This window comes from Pongo abelii, chromosome 9, assembly GCF_028885655.2.
Source record: "Pongo abelii isolate AG06213 chromosome 9, NHGRI_mPonAbe1-v2.0_pri, whole genome shotgun sequence".
NCBI classification, from domain to species: Eukaryota; Metazoa; Chordata; class Mammalia; order Primates; family Hominidae; genus Pongo; species Pongo abelii.
In genome coordinates, this window is record NC_071994.2 from 132113680 (window position 1) to 132128559 (window position 14880).

Below are 14880 nucleotides of genomic sequence, written 5' to 3' on the forward strand. Positions count from 1 at the left end.
CTCTGTCTTGTACTGAGCAATGAGTGGTTTCTCCCAAAGTATAAGACACATCCCAAGAGCATGCGCCAGTCATCCGTGGGTTTCCGGGAAATGTGTGATGGCCCTGGGGAATCTCCTCAGAGGGTGGTCCCTCCTAGGATGTCGACGAGGGATTTTAAACTCATGGGCTTTCAAGGCAAACTGCCCAGGGTTTGCATGCCAGCCCTGCCATTTTCCAGGTAGTGTCTCTGGACACCTTCCTTACCTTAGCTGCTTCAAGTGAAATAAAGGTATAATCATAGTCTTGACCTCATAGGATTGCTGGAAAAATTAAATGAGGGACTGTATATAAAATGCTGTAAACAGAACCTCGGACATGGTAACAACGTAGTAAATAACTCCTAGTAAATAACTTTCTTCTGCCACTGCACAAGCCCTGGGGTTTCCCACTTGTCTGAAGGGTACCGATGTCTTCCAGAACACCCAAGCAGTCAAGAGTGCGCTGGGTAGAGACGCACCCCAGCTCCTGGCCCCTGCAGCCGGTGGTGCAAATCTCCCTCTCCAAGGGGCTCAGCTCCAAGGAGTCCAGCTGGGTGCATCTGGCTGGGGAGATTAAATTATTTTTGAATTCCTAACTGAATGTTCTTTTAATGGAAACTTAATGACAGGCATTGAAATAGATTTCCTCCATAACCCCTCCTCCCACTCCCCCCACCCCCCACGGCTCTGCCTTGCGCAGTTCCCGATAACCTTTATTCCCTGCCCCTGGACTTTTATCTCCCCAATGACAAACAGCCCTTGCCGGACAGAAAGAGGAAATTCCAGTCATTGTTCTCAAACTTCTGGCTTCCAAAATAAAATGTTCTATCTCCACTGTCAAGCTTTGATTGACACACACTTCCTGTAATGGCAGGCAACAACGGCCCAGGGGCGGGGCCGGGTTCATTTGCATTCTTTCCATCAGAAGCTGTCCTAACGTTTGTTCTAGACAGGGAAAGATCCCTGTGCTATTCACAGAAGCATCCTGTTGAGGACCCATATTCCATTTCATGAAAAATCCCCAAGGAAGACACTTCCTCAACCATCTCTGCAATCCGCCCAGGGAGTTCTTCTGGAAGGTCCAGTTGCACATCCCCTTAGTGATGGACACAGAAGGACAGTCACCGACTAGCCCATGTCTTAGATTTGGCAACACAGAAAGGATATTTCCCTTCTACCTTTTCTCTCTTAAGAAATATATAATTTTTAAACATTTAGTGCTTTCCATTAAGGACAACCTCCCAAATCTTAACTCTTAAATATTAGAGCTTAAGCCAACCTAAGTCCAGGAAGATTCAACCAGGATCAAACGCTCTTAGTCAAAATCCCCATAGCAACAGAGATGAACTGGGCAATTCAAAGAGAATCAGTCTCAAGGAAAATTTTGAATATAATAATGCATCATGGGATGCAGTTTTTCATGAAGGAAATTAGAACTGTTGACGTGCTTTTAAAATCAGCAAATAGAATAATCCTGCATCTGTAGCAAATAGCAGTACTAACGCAGTCAGATCCCACTGGGCAAAATGTTACTGCATTGTAATAAAAAGGCTGCCTTTAGCAGTGTTGTTAACCTACAAGCAGTTTGGCCTTCTGAGGCTATTTTTCATTTCTCTTTACTACTTGAGCACCCATTCCCTTGTTACCCCCTTTCTTAAAATGCACAGGAGTTTTATGCGCTTTGGGGTTCCAGCCACTCCTTAAACCTATCAAAAGTTACCTGTTCCAGGCCTCATTTCCTAGGGGCTTAATTGGATGTACCTGTGCTAATGGTTGCTAGAGGGTCAATGGGAATTTCCATTAAAAAAGAGACTCCAGGTGCAGAGTGTCTTGATCCTAGCAAAGGGATATTTAGAAGCAGATGGGCTTCCACCAAATAACCCAGAAGTAAATACCAATCAGAAAGATGTATGTTGTTCACCTCCCTAAACAATCAAAGGGAATGGATTGCTTATGACCATCTCACTTCCAGCCATCTACATGCACGCTGCCAGCCAGCAGGAGAATACACCAGGAGGAGTGCATGCTGATGGGAACAAGTGTCAACACAGTTTCCCTCCAGTTTATGAAGGGGCTACATCATGACAGTGGGCGAGCAGAGAATTCCAGCTCTCTCAAGCTTGTGATACCTGATTTCTTTTTCCTGTCAGCACATTAAATTGTGGTGCCAAAGCACTCACAGGCACAGAGTGAGAGTTCCACATGGGCCAGCTATGGCCACTGTTATGGCCACTGACAAGGTGTGCAACCCTAAAACCATCAGACTTCCCACTGTTCTTAGTCAGAAGGATCAGAGTGGTGCATGGATCTGTACAAATACAGCCCAGGCATGGAAAAACATAAGCCATCCCTCCCAACAACTGTGGGCAGCTGCCGTTTTATGTGCCAAGACTCACACTGGAGAGGCGTGATGGAGCTGTACCGGAAGGGGTGTGTCTGCGGCCAGGGTCATTTCCTCCTGAGGACTCCAGACAACAAATGTGTCCTATCTGCTTCCTCTCCACTCCTCCCGCCCCTTCCAGGAGACGGTCCTCTCTGCAAGAGGATTTTCACCTGGAATCTGACTCAGTTAATGCACAGTAATAATAATAATCAAAGTGCATGCACAGTTTCAGAAATTTACTATATTAATCAACACACTGAAAACATTTTGATTCCTAAGCAGCTTTGAGTACCAGTTTTTTTCCAGGACACATTCAGAATGATGCAGGTGGGAATCTGAAGAAGAATTTCACAGTAAAACCTTCCCCTCAAGGTCGATCCTTCCATAAGCTGGTCCCTTTTAGGAAGATGGGCTCTCGGGGAAAGAAAGACATAGTAACATTCTGACTGTGGGGCTCCATCCCATTCCTCTCTCTTTCCCACTTCTTCTTTAGAAATAGCATTCCAGTACAAACTCTAGGTGGAGGAACACATGAAACTGTTTCTTCTCAGGTGCATTAATGACACATTCCCTTCTCTACTGACTTTGCACCTTCCAACTCCTCGTTGCTGTCTTGGAAGAGCAGGAAATGCTCTTTATAAACAGATTTATAGCCCTTTAAGCCATCCAATACAGAATGAAAGAAATATCATCACCACTTTTTAACTAGAGCATTCTGTTTTGCAGGAAGGTATCATCAAGATTCTAGTGTGCAGATTTAGCCTCTGTCTAAATGTACCACATGAGAAGGTTAGAGCCTCAAGTTGTTCTTTGTGTAAGCGTTTTCTTATTGTCATTGATTGGTTGGTTCATCTCCGCAAACTAGGAGACAACTTTTCCATGAGTAACAGTCCACATTAAAAGTGGAGTCGTTCTTATCAGTAGAATCAAAATGAGATTATTATTGTCCCCTGATCCTTTCTAAAGTTCATAACTTCTTTAAGGAAACTTTAAAAAATATTTTGTTTGGCCTGTTCATGAAACTTTTGATAATTTTGTCTGCTCCAATCCACCTTATATGAGCTCAAATAATCATATTTAAGATTTCAAGAGAGCACCTATGGCTTCCATATGCCAGTTTCATATAAATGCATTGCACGTTCTAATACAGTAGCCTTGTAGAGATGCATGTCTTGTGGGATCCCAGTTGCGGGGCTCAGGGGTCTTTGTGCTGGTAGACTTTGAAGGCTCTCATCCTACTTTCGTACCCCTAAATTGTTGACTGCTTCATAATGCTTATAGCCACTAGGAACTTTAGAGACTTTGCTTTACTCCTGTTGAAAAGCCACTGTTACATTTTGGTGTCATCTGTTTCATTGACTTCTGACAAGATGAAGTTGGGGTTGTCATAGCCTCTCTTCATCCTGGCTCTAGCATCTTTCTCATTATAAAGGCACATGGCACAGTGAGGGGTCTCCACTTCCACTGTCTTGCTAAAGTTATGGAAATCCACTCGGTATTTCCCTTCTTTTGTCTTGGATACTATGGGAGCAAAACGGTAGCCCCAAAGCACCTCCTCTGGGACATAGGATGTCCGGACTTGGCAGGTAGCACTGGTGGACTCCACTGTGCCATCTAAAAACACCACTAATTCAAAGTCCTGCTGGAGAAGGGTCTCCGCTGCCATGTGGAAGAAAGGGCTGTTGTGATCAATGACATGGTAAATTGTCAGTGGGGAGATGAAGAATAAATTTTCATTCCCAGCATCAACTACAAAGTTGATATTGATCTGGTCCAAAATAATGGTCTCTCCTTCAGGAGTGACTGTGGTCTTCAGAAGCTTTCCATAAATGTGACTGCCAATAAGAAGGCTCTTCCTGAGATTAGCCACTCGGATTAGGAGGCAAAGCTTCCCTCCCCGTTTGCTGATCACTGCGTTCTTGCTGAATGTAATGGTCTTGGCACGTTTTTTGGGCCTGGAGATCTTGGCTAAGATGGCCCCACACATGAAAGAATTGATTATAACTCCAAGTATAGACTGAAAGATAAGCAGAAAAATGGCAGTGGCACACTGTTCTGTCACACACCTGAATCCATATCCAATGGTCACTTGAGTCTCCAGAGAAAACAGAAAAGCTGAGGTCAAGCCATTAATATTCTCCACACAGGGAGTGTGATTGGCAGAAGGATGGAACTCCGGGAGGTCTTTGTGAATGTACGCTACTGCATACCACAGGAGACCAAAGAAAAACCAACTCCCCAAGAAGGCTGTGATGAAAACGGTCATTTTGTATCTCCATTTGAGGTCAAGTACCGTTGTCCAGATGTCCACAAAGAATATAAACCTTGACTGTGCTTCCACATTGCCAAATTCTATGTTGCACCTTCCATCTTTGGAGACTAGCCTTGTTCTTTGCCGAGAATGACCAAAAAAGCGAGTGACGACCCATTTCCGAAGATGTTTGAGCATACTTTCTGTCAACACCCTGATCTGAAAACATATCAAAGAAAAACAAAAAAGGATTATGTTTATAGCAATAGTGAACTAGGTGACTCACATAAAAGACCTAACTACGAAAAGATCATTCAAAATTATCTGGGTTACTAATCATTTGGCAAGCTGACAAGTTTATTCTGGATACCACAATGCTATTTCTGATAGAAACTTTCCACTGGAAGACCATGTTACTCGAACATAAAGAGGCAAAATAATTACAGAGAGCTAGAAATGAAGACAAACTGAGTGATTATATATTCAAGTGTTTTCTGACCTCAACTGGTCTCACACAACCTTAAATATGTTTGTAATAACCAATTATGACCTGTATTTTTATTTATTGAATATTACTTAAATCACCTTCTCATAAGTTTAGCCTTAAGCAATAATTTCTGAGAAATCACAAACTTGAAGCATTATATATGTTTTTGAGATATAGAAAAATAAATAACTGGTCAATAAAACACTCATCAATATACTACCTAAATCATCTATGTACTTCTATTGATACTCATATATCAAGAAAAATCCTAATTCAGTTCTGTTCTCTCATTTATCAAATGAGAAAACTGAGATTCAGAAAATTTAAATAACTTGTCCAAATTCATGTACCTAGCCAGTGGCAGGATGACAACTAGAATATAGGGCTCCCTGCCTCCAGTCTAGGGGAGCTTCTACCACTCCGTGTCTCAATTATCAAATGTTATATTCTAAAGTCACACTTCCCTAAAATATTTTTAGACAAGTATTGGTCATATTTCTTTTTGTTAAATGCTCAACACTATTTAGAACAGAGCTCAGATCCAACCAGATGGTCTCACAGGGCTTCTCCATAAATCTACAAGCCTGTTCCTACTTTCTCCCCATGGTTTCCCAAGATTCCCAAAAGAAATAGTATGAGAGCCACCATCAACACATCTAACACTTCCTTCCCTCCAGAGCTGGAGGACTGGGGAGCACTGATTTAAATAATACTCCATAAAGACAGACCATACTTTATTCATTCCTATATCCCAATTGCTAGCACAGTTGATGAGTGCCTACTGTTTATTCAGTAAACGTAAATGAAATAATTCAGTGAATGAATTACATTTTTCAAAATCCTATTTGCTCAATTGATTTTTTATAGATGACATTACTGTGACTTTCATTTTACAGCAAAATAGCAAAGGGCCTGTCCCATAAACAGCCAACAGTGGTGAAACCCAAAGTCATAAACGCTAGATTACCTCCTCCCCTACGCCCAAGAATATCAAGGTGTGCCCACCCTGGTCCACAATGTCTTCAGGGTATTTTTCATTAAATGCAAATATGTTTTTAAAATAGATTTCAAAATCCCCCTTGAAAAATGTGTTTATTTGTAAGAACTAGGAAGCGAAACCAACCGAGTGATACATTTTAAATAATAGTGATATCCCACAGTGTCTTGTTCAAGGCCTTAACCCAGCTGAAAACACAAGAAGCCAACACCAAGTCGAAGCGGTGACAAGAAAACCACAGCTGTGGTGATTTGAAATGTTGAGGGCAGGTTCTAAAGACATAAAAAAAGAAAATGCTGCCAAGAGAATAAACAGCAGTGCACATAGTCAGAGGGCCCTCCTCTCATCCCACACTGCCCTTATTGACCTCAAGTCCCCAACGAGGATTAGGGGATGGTGCATGTGAGGTACAGAGGAGGAAATGGTCTTCTCCTTGCCTCGCACACACATCCTTTGCCCTGGTCCACACTCATGTAGACTGACCTCTCTCCCAGGTGCATTCAGGGTCGCACTGTTTACCCAGCTCTCCAGAGAGTGACTCTCAGCTCAAATAGTAAATTCTAAAACCAACATATATCAATTGAATCCACATTCTCTTTGTCATACATTATAATTCCAGAGATGGCTCCTAACACACCAACTTCTGAGTTTTTTCCCCAGCACCCTGCTCCTCTAGCCTCCCTTAAATTCATTTTACTTTTAAAGGTAAAGAAGATTTCTGTAGAGTGAAGAAGTACCCCCCTGATTGATCACTTGAATAACGTTGAGTTTCCATGACTTCATTAATAATGAAACATTATCTGCCTGGCTTTCCAGAGAGGTGATTTCCCCAGCCTCCACTTACCAACATCTCAAACACATTCTGACTGGAAGCATTCATGGCTGGAAAAAGCAAGGAAGTGGTGCTGGTTGTTGGTCTTTCTATGCAGACTGATTTCTTTTAGACTCAGCCTAATTTATTGTAGGCGACAGTCAGTGGACTGACACTAATTTGTGTAAACTTGGAAACACTTAATTTGATAGTGGAGTCCTGTGATTTAAACCAAGGCAATTGGTTGTTCTCAGACCAGGCCCCAAGCTGAATATGTATTTTTTCTTTCCAACATCACATGGCTTGAATACCAACATGCTAAGACATGACAAGCCATCAGCTAAGGTCTCTGGGCAGCAGGCGTGGATTGGGTTCCAGCATTGCCTTCCTCTCCTTGGCCATGCTCTATTGCTCACTTGTTTCTCCTAAAAGTTGTGCCTAATAACTACTGGCCGGAAACAGTTACTTATCATGAATCTCCCAGCCTATTCTCTGAAACCCACTGAAATACTGAGTTTTCCAAGTGTTCACAAAGATGCAGGTGAACATACAGACATAGATAAGTACATATTTACAAGACAAAAGTAAGATCACACCAGGAAGAAACAAAATACCATGTTAATCTCTCTATACAACAGCTATGTAAGAAAGAGACTTAAAAGAAGTCTTTATCGTTGGAAGTCTTTATTATTCTGGAAAACCTGGCATTTACTGAAGGTGTTTTTTACATGCACTGGGTTAGCCAATGCTATTGATTTATTTGTTCAGAGTGAGAGGGATTATTCGTAGAGAATGCAATGATACAGGATAAATTCATCCACTAACCAAACCTGTCATTCACATGGCAGACCTATTACTGCACAGATCCTACTTTTTTCAGATAATGGCATTTAATTTAACCACAGGTGGAGCCAATATGTATTTTATGAACTCTCAGGTGATTAGAGATTGTCCCTGGTGTCTGGGTTATATAATATGCTCAGTTTTTAGGTTCCTTTCTATCGAAATCAGTAAATCTTAATAGCAAGCAAAGGGCTGCACATTAGCTAATATTTACCAAGGTATTTTTAGTGGCTTGGCAAAACAAGTGGATTACATTACTGCCACTTTTTCTTTAGTGCCTCAGCGTTTTGTTCTATAAACAATCCATTCTCAGAAAATAGACATTTTGTGCACTTCCCAAACACTGATTGTATGCTTATTCTGTAGGATTTCAAAGACAAATAGAACTCTTCCTGTTCTCAAGGAGTTCATAGTCTAATGGGGAAGTGAACTAAGGAAATCAACCACAACTGAGCATGGTTGGTATAATGCCAAAAAGAATAACTTTTTAAAAAGATCCCCATCAGCTGGGGATCCACCCTTTCTTTGCAAACATACTTCAACTAGCAGAAAACTCTTTGCATTTATGTATACATTAATTTATTTATCAATCATTATTCAATGATGATATGTTGATACCCAATGTTGACTGTGTGTGCTGACCATTGTGCTAGACATCAGAGAAGCAATGGACTCCATCCTTGTTATCGTGCAACTCCCATTTCAGCAGAGAGGGTGGTGCAAATGAGTCAATAAACTATGAAATGACCAGTGATAAATGCCAGGATATGAAACAGTGGGAGCACTCCGGGGAGCACCTATTTTGATGAGCAGAACCGTAACCCTGAGGCCAAGCCCTGAAGATGAGTTAGAGTCACATGTAGTAGAAACTCTACAAATATTTGCTGAATGATGATAAATAAATTAATCAATGGGTATATAAAAGCAATGAGCTTACTGTCACTTATATCACTTAGTATCTGGTGGCTCCCAGTCTAATGGAGATGTCTTGTGTGTGCACTACTAACCACACTACAGTGTCATCTTCTATGTGACCCAGGCAGGGGCAACCGAGGAAAGAAAATGTGGAGGAGATGAAAGAAGTTCCAAGTAAGCAAATAATGGAGCATAGAAAGCCTCAGTGAGACACTGGGCTGCAAAGGCAAGCTAGGGCCAACGCACTCTGCACTTGGTGTACCATTTGACATCTTTTTTCATAGAACTAAAGGAGAAACTGTTATAAAGAACATTCTTCTAGTTGTGCTTCAGAGAAAACTCATTAAAATTCTAAATAAGTTGGAAGTCTCCTCCATTTAACAGCCCTTCAAATTCTTGAAAATAAACATATTTTCTTCCTGAATTTCCTTTTCTCCATAAAAATATGTGCTTCATTTGTATGCAACGTCTACTTTAATCAGTATGTGTTCATTTTAAGGGAGGGACCAACAGTTTGTGGTCCTTACTGAATCTGATGAACCCAGGTGCAGAAGCTCTTCTTCCATAGACATCCACTTGAGAACAATTCGTTAAGAATTTGGGATTTCTTACAGCACTTACCACCCCAGCCTGCTCAGCAGTCAAACAGCCACTATGTCAAAGAGGGGAAAGGGAAAATAGGCATGGCTGTTACTGCTTCTGATTTAGAATTAGAAGTCTATTATTCCTCTACAGAAATGGAAAAAAAAAAAAAAAAAAAAAAAAAAAAACGCTTATTGCAGTCTGCCTTTCAGCCAAATCTCTCATAGCTCATACACATCCTTAGGTAACTTTAGGACATTTCTGAGAGTCAGGATTTCAGGTTAGAGGTAGGAAATACGAGCTATGTGGCCTGACAGGAGAAGTCAGATGATTTTCTCTAGTCCCTTTCTAACCGTGATGGAGAAGAAATTCATTTCTATGAAAAAACTACTGCTTTGCCAACAGTCGATTGAATCCGGAAACATTTCTTGAGGATTTTCCATTGCAATGATTGAATGGGATTATGGGGCACAGCCTCTTCCTTCTTAATCAATATAATTAAACAAACACATTATTTATTGAGCATCTACTATATACCAGGTGCTATGCTAGGAAACAATGCAAGGTAACAGTCCCTGCTCTCAAGTTGTTCACAAATAAGTAATTCAAGAATTGTAATGTGGCAGGTTTGCTGCCTTGAAAAGATTGAGGACAGGATGTTAAGGCAGCCCCAAAAAGGAGACTCAGAAGGTTGGGTGGGAGTTGGGCTTGTATTCTTACTCAGCTTTGCTAAGGAAAGAAAACAACTGCATCTAACTGCTGCTGTAGAGGACTTCCTGTTTTCTATGAAAATCATCTCAAGCTATTGGAGGATCACCACCCTGCTGGATCTGCAAAGGTTCAGAGCCCCAAGAAGCAGTAAACCATCTAGCTCCACAGACTACACTTATCACATCCAGAACCTCTAGTGGACTGAGAGTGGCATTTCCCTTCTGTTCAGTAATGCCAGAGAAGTTATCTCTGATGTCTTTACCACTATCAGGCAGCTCACACGGGAACAGCATGGGCTCTTTTTAGATAGAACTTGGCAAGGCTGGTAGAAACCATCTTTCCTGGCCTCATGGGCATAGAAGAGGGCATCTGAGCTTCAGGACTCTTCCAGGCTAGACTTGGGAATGCACTTCAGAAATACCCTACTTTTTTGTAGGGTGACCATACTCCTGGGTCCCCACTGCTGTGAACCACAGTGTGTCTGTATCCAAGGTGCGAGTGCAGCAAGGGCCTTCCTAGGTGCCTCCCTCCTCCCAGAGAAGAGAGCTTGGGGAAAAAGGGCTGGAGCATCACAAGGTCTGATGGTGTTGGTACTCTCAGGAGACACACCATGCTCTGTAGGCGTCTCTGGGCCAGCCAGCCAGAGTATCACTTTCTGAATAACTTGGCCTTTTGTGCACAGGGGATCAGGAGAAGATAGGAGATCCTGGACAGGAATGTTCCCAGAAGAGGTAACAGCTAGGGGCAGCATGGCAGAGTGGAAGGGCTTCTAGCTCAGGTTAGCACGGACATCGATTTGAACCCTATCTCTGCCACCCAACAGTCAGGTGACCTGAGCAAACCACTGACCTTTGCTGAGCCTCAGTTTCCTCACCTGTGAAATGGCTATAATATACTCTCAAACATTGTTGTTTGATTTAAATGCAATAGCATAGGTAAAGTTCCTAGAAAATAGCAATTATGCAACAAATAGCTACAATTATTATAACTGGTTCACAAATTTCAAACTAGCATGGCAGTTTAACCAGGGGTCACTGGTCCAGGCCAATCGGGGTCTGCCACACAGAGCAAAATGGGCCATATTGGAGACTACAGCCAACGGAGGAAAAGGCTTCGTGAGAGTGATGAAGGCTCTGACAACATATCTGGTCTATCAACTATGCTAGCTTCAGAGCCCATTCTCCCAGTGTGCAACAGAAGATCTGGAAAATACAAACATGTTTTATAAAGGTTTTCTCTATAATCAGGGCAAAAGCCTTGTCTTGGAGAGGTGGGAACAGGATAGAGGGAGAGAATTATCCTTGGCAAGGCTGAACAGAGCCACGGTACCGAGGCTTGATGCTGTTCTTCTTTCACCCTAGACGTTAACTAGGATTGGATCTGTGGAAAAGCATGCCTCTGGAAAGTGACCTCATAGTACCGGCGAGGTCTTGGTTCTCCTGGCACATGAGGCTGGGTCTTGCTCCTGTTAAGCACAAGCAATCTCACAGATCATCAGCCTCAGACCAGGCCACTCAGATCATGATGGATTGGGATAAAACAAGGCCACTCTGTAATCATGTCTGAACACCAACAAAACACAAACATTGTCCAAGCCACAAAATGGCCAAATATCCCCCCATCCTGGCTATGATGAGTGTCTGCTGTTTCTTTCCCCAGAACAGCTTTAGCCTCATGTCAGTCTTCTCACCTAGATAATGAGAATTATCAACATATTCGATCATAGAATCATCACTACTCCCTAACAGCCCCTAATCCAGAACAAAGCATTGCTTCCTTAAGCCTCCCCCGCCACATCACCTGAAACATGCCTAGATCCTACGCAAGTCCTTTCCAAAACCCTCTCAGTGAGATGTCCCATGATTGCTTATGGTGCAGTTCTCCATAGCTGCAAAAAGTCCAGCTTGCTCAAATACAGGATACTATTGGTGCTTTCTGACTAGAGGGCACTGACCATGGAAGACCCTAAGAGCACAGGAAATAAGTATAACTATAACACAACAAAACCACTTTACAAGCCCATTGGTGAGAACCAGTTCCATTCCATGGCTTCCACAAGTCTTACATGCCTATGTGCAATTGGTACATATGTTTGTTTCTGTATGAAGAAGTGAAGAATCAAGGATATAGCCAAGTTAAATAGAAAAAGCCATTAAAATGAGTTAAAAATTTCAGGTTCGGCTTTTAAATTCTATCTAGCTAACTTGTTTCCCAAAGCCATTGGTTGTCCTAAGATAACTCACCACAAAAACCTATACTTCTTCTTGGCACCTTGATTGGGTCCCAGTGGGAAGCACTGGAAGCTGTGATGTCCCCACCACTGGGAGCTAGTGAAGCCTGAACCCAGGCAAGGTGTTTGTGATGTCTTACCAGTCTTTGGTGGCAGCCCGCATTTGCTGTAGTCAGAAATCAATGCTTTGGAAGGTGGATGCTTATCCTGTATGTATTTTCTTTTTCATTTCTTTTCTTTCGTTTCTTCTTTATTTATTTATTTTTGAGACAGGGTCGCACTCTGTCATCCAGATTGGAGTGCAGTGGTGCAACCATGGCTCACTGCGTCCTTGACCCCCTGGGCTCAAGTGATCCTCCTGCCTCAGCCTCAAAGTACCTGAGACCAGCCGGGCGCGGTGGCTCGTGCCTGTAATCCCAGCACTTTGGGAGGCCAAGGCGGGTGGATCACGAGGTCAGGAGATTGAGACCATCCTGGTTAACACGGTGAAACCCCATCTCTACTAAAAATACAAAAAATTAGCCAGGCGTGGTGGCGGGCGCTGTAGTCCCAGCTACTCCGGAAGCTGAGGCAGGAGAATGGTGCAAACCTGGGAGGCGGAGCTTGCAGTGACCCGAGATCACGCCAGAGCACTCCAGCCTGGGTGACAGAGCAAGACTCCGTCTTAAAAAAAAAAAAAAAAGGACCTGAGACCACAGGTGTGCACCACCATACCCAGCTGATTTTGTTGTTGTTATTGTTTTTGTAGAGACGGAGTCTTACTATGTTTCCCAGGCTGGTCTTGAACTCCTGGCCTCAAGCAATCCTCCTCCCTCGGCCTCCCAAACTGCTGAGATTACGGGTGTGAGCCACCATGCCTGGCCGCTGTATTTCCAATATTGTTTCCTGTTGTTCTTCATAATAGTTTCTTAAGATAGTTCAGAAATGCTAGCATGTCTCAGCTATATGAAGAAAGACCAAAAGAAGCACTTGGTCCCTGCCTTGTTCAGAGTTTTAAAGAGAGAGCAGCACATCCTCAGGGACTGTGAGGAACAGTGACAAGGAGCTGGAGCACCCTAGGGGACAGGAGAAACTCACTGCCACACAATGGGAGCTACTTGGCTATACTAGAGATTTTCTAAGAATTTTTCTCTTCTAAACTTCAGAGAGTACTGCACTTTAAGGGAAAGTGTTGCTTTATTGGATGTAAGTGGGTTGAGCCAGGGTTGAGAAGGTAAACCAAGGTAAAAGTGGAAGTGCAAAGCACAGATGAATGAAGAAAAAGGCTGGGGCTGATAACAGTCTCCAGAGAGTGTGGAATGGCCATTGAAGCAGCCAGAGAGGGCTTCTGTAGTCTGCTGCCGGTTGCTGGAGACACACGCTGCGGCAGTCTCAGTGAACAGCGCCCCCTGGAGCACGATGCCAGCGGTGCCCCTCTGGAGTAGTGGCATTCTGGGCCCCCAAAGGCCTGTAGTGTCATCCCAGGCACGGATGTAAAATCTCTTAAAGGTGTTGTTGGATTTAAACTCATAGTAACTCTAGGAGGCTGGGAACTGAGGCTCAGAGAAGTTAAGTAACTTATCCAAGGTCACAAAGCAGAAAGCCCAAAGAGCAAAGATTAGAAGAATCGAGATCTTCCCAACTGACAAGTCTTTGCTTTTAAGCCCTAAAGCATATGTAACACAGTTGGTAAACAATGTAGAGGGAAAGTAAATATTTATTCAGCATCAACTTACTCTGCACCAGGAATGGTTTTCTATACATTTCCTTGCTTTGCGTGAGTGATCACATAAGAAGGTGACAGCTAGCAAGGGTCCAAACCTTTTTAGATAGTGAGCATAAAACGATCAGGAGGGGACAGTTTTCTGGGGTTTTGCAGCATCTACAAAAGCACTACAAGAGGAGGAAGGAGAGGGCTCGATGGAGAGGGCAGCAGGTACCCTGCGTTGGATGTGAGGGTGTGTGTTGGAGGAGAAGGCCCACAGGCCCTGATGTCATGAGAGGGGCCTGGTAGAGCCAGGCAGAGTTTAGAAATGGTTATGATAGCAACAGAATTAAGAAGCAGCCATGAGAGCAGCTGAAGATACACTGTCCAGCATCATGCTTTTTTTAGGAAGCTTCTGTGGATTGTCCTGGCATAAGCAAACGACCTGAGGTTGTGGGAGTGCCATTTTACATTTAGGGACATCTGTAGGCCTCTACAGGGTGTTGTTACTTCTTCTATAGGCAGAAGTTTGGTGTGATGACAATGGTTCCTGTGGGAAGAAGAGGCAACCCCCCCAACCCCTCCTGCCCACCCACCAACCCACCACCTGGTGGATAAGGAAAACCTGCCAGTGACGATGAGCCAGCCCCATACACTCACTGCTCTAGCAGAGGGCAAAGCTCTTGACCTTGGAGTCAGTACTGAGGTCATGTCCAGGAAGCAGACTGGGGATACAAAGGCAAAAGGATACATCAGAGGCCCCCCCGCCTCCAACCATAGAGGCTGGAGCAGGTCGTTTAACCTCTCTGGGCCTGCATCACCTGCTATTTCCTTGGCTGGAAACCCTTGGCGCTCTACTCTTCCCCAGGCCACCCCCACCCCCTTGCCAACTTCTTGACCTCAAGTTAAATGTCATTTCTCAGAAAGACATTTAAATGTTAGTTTCTCAAAGAAGGAGGAAGATACCC

The 14880-nt window shown here is 43.3% G+C and overlaps 1 protein-coding gene across 1 annotated transcript in view; it reads right to left on the bottom strand.

Moving 5' to 3' along the window:
• Positions 1 to 933: 933 nt before the first annotated feature.
• Positions 934 to 14880, bottom strand: part of KCNJ1 (potassium inwardly rectifying channel subfamily J member 1) — a 30971-nt gene continuing 17024 nt past the window's right edge. The window contains 1 exon segment of the mRNA NM_001132706.1: positions 934 to 4871. Within this exon segment, the coding sequence (NP_001126178.1) occupies positions 3732 to 4850 (1119 nt within the window). The 5' untranslated portion in view covers positions 4851 to 4871 and the 3' untranslated portion in view covers positions 934 to 3731.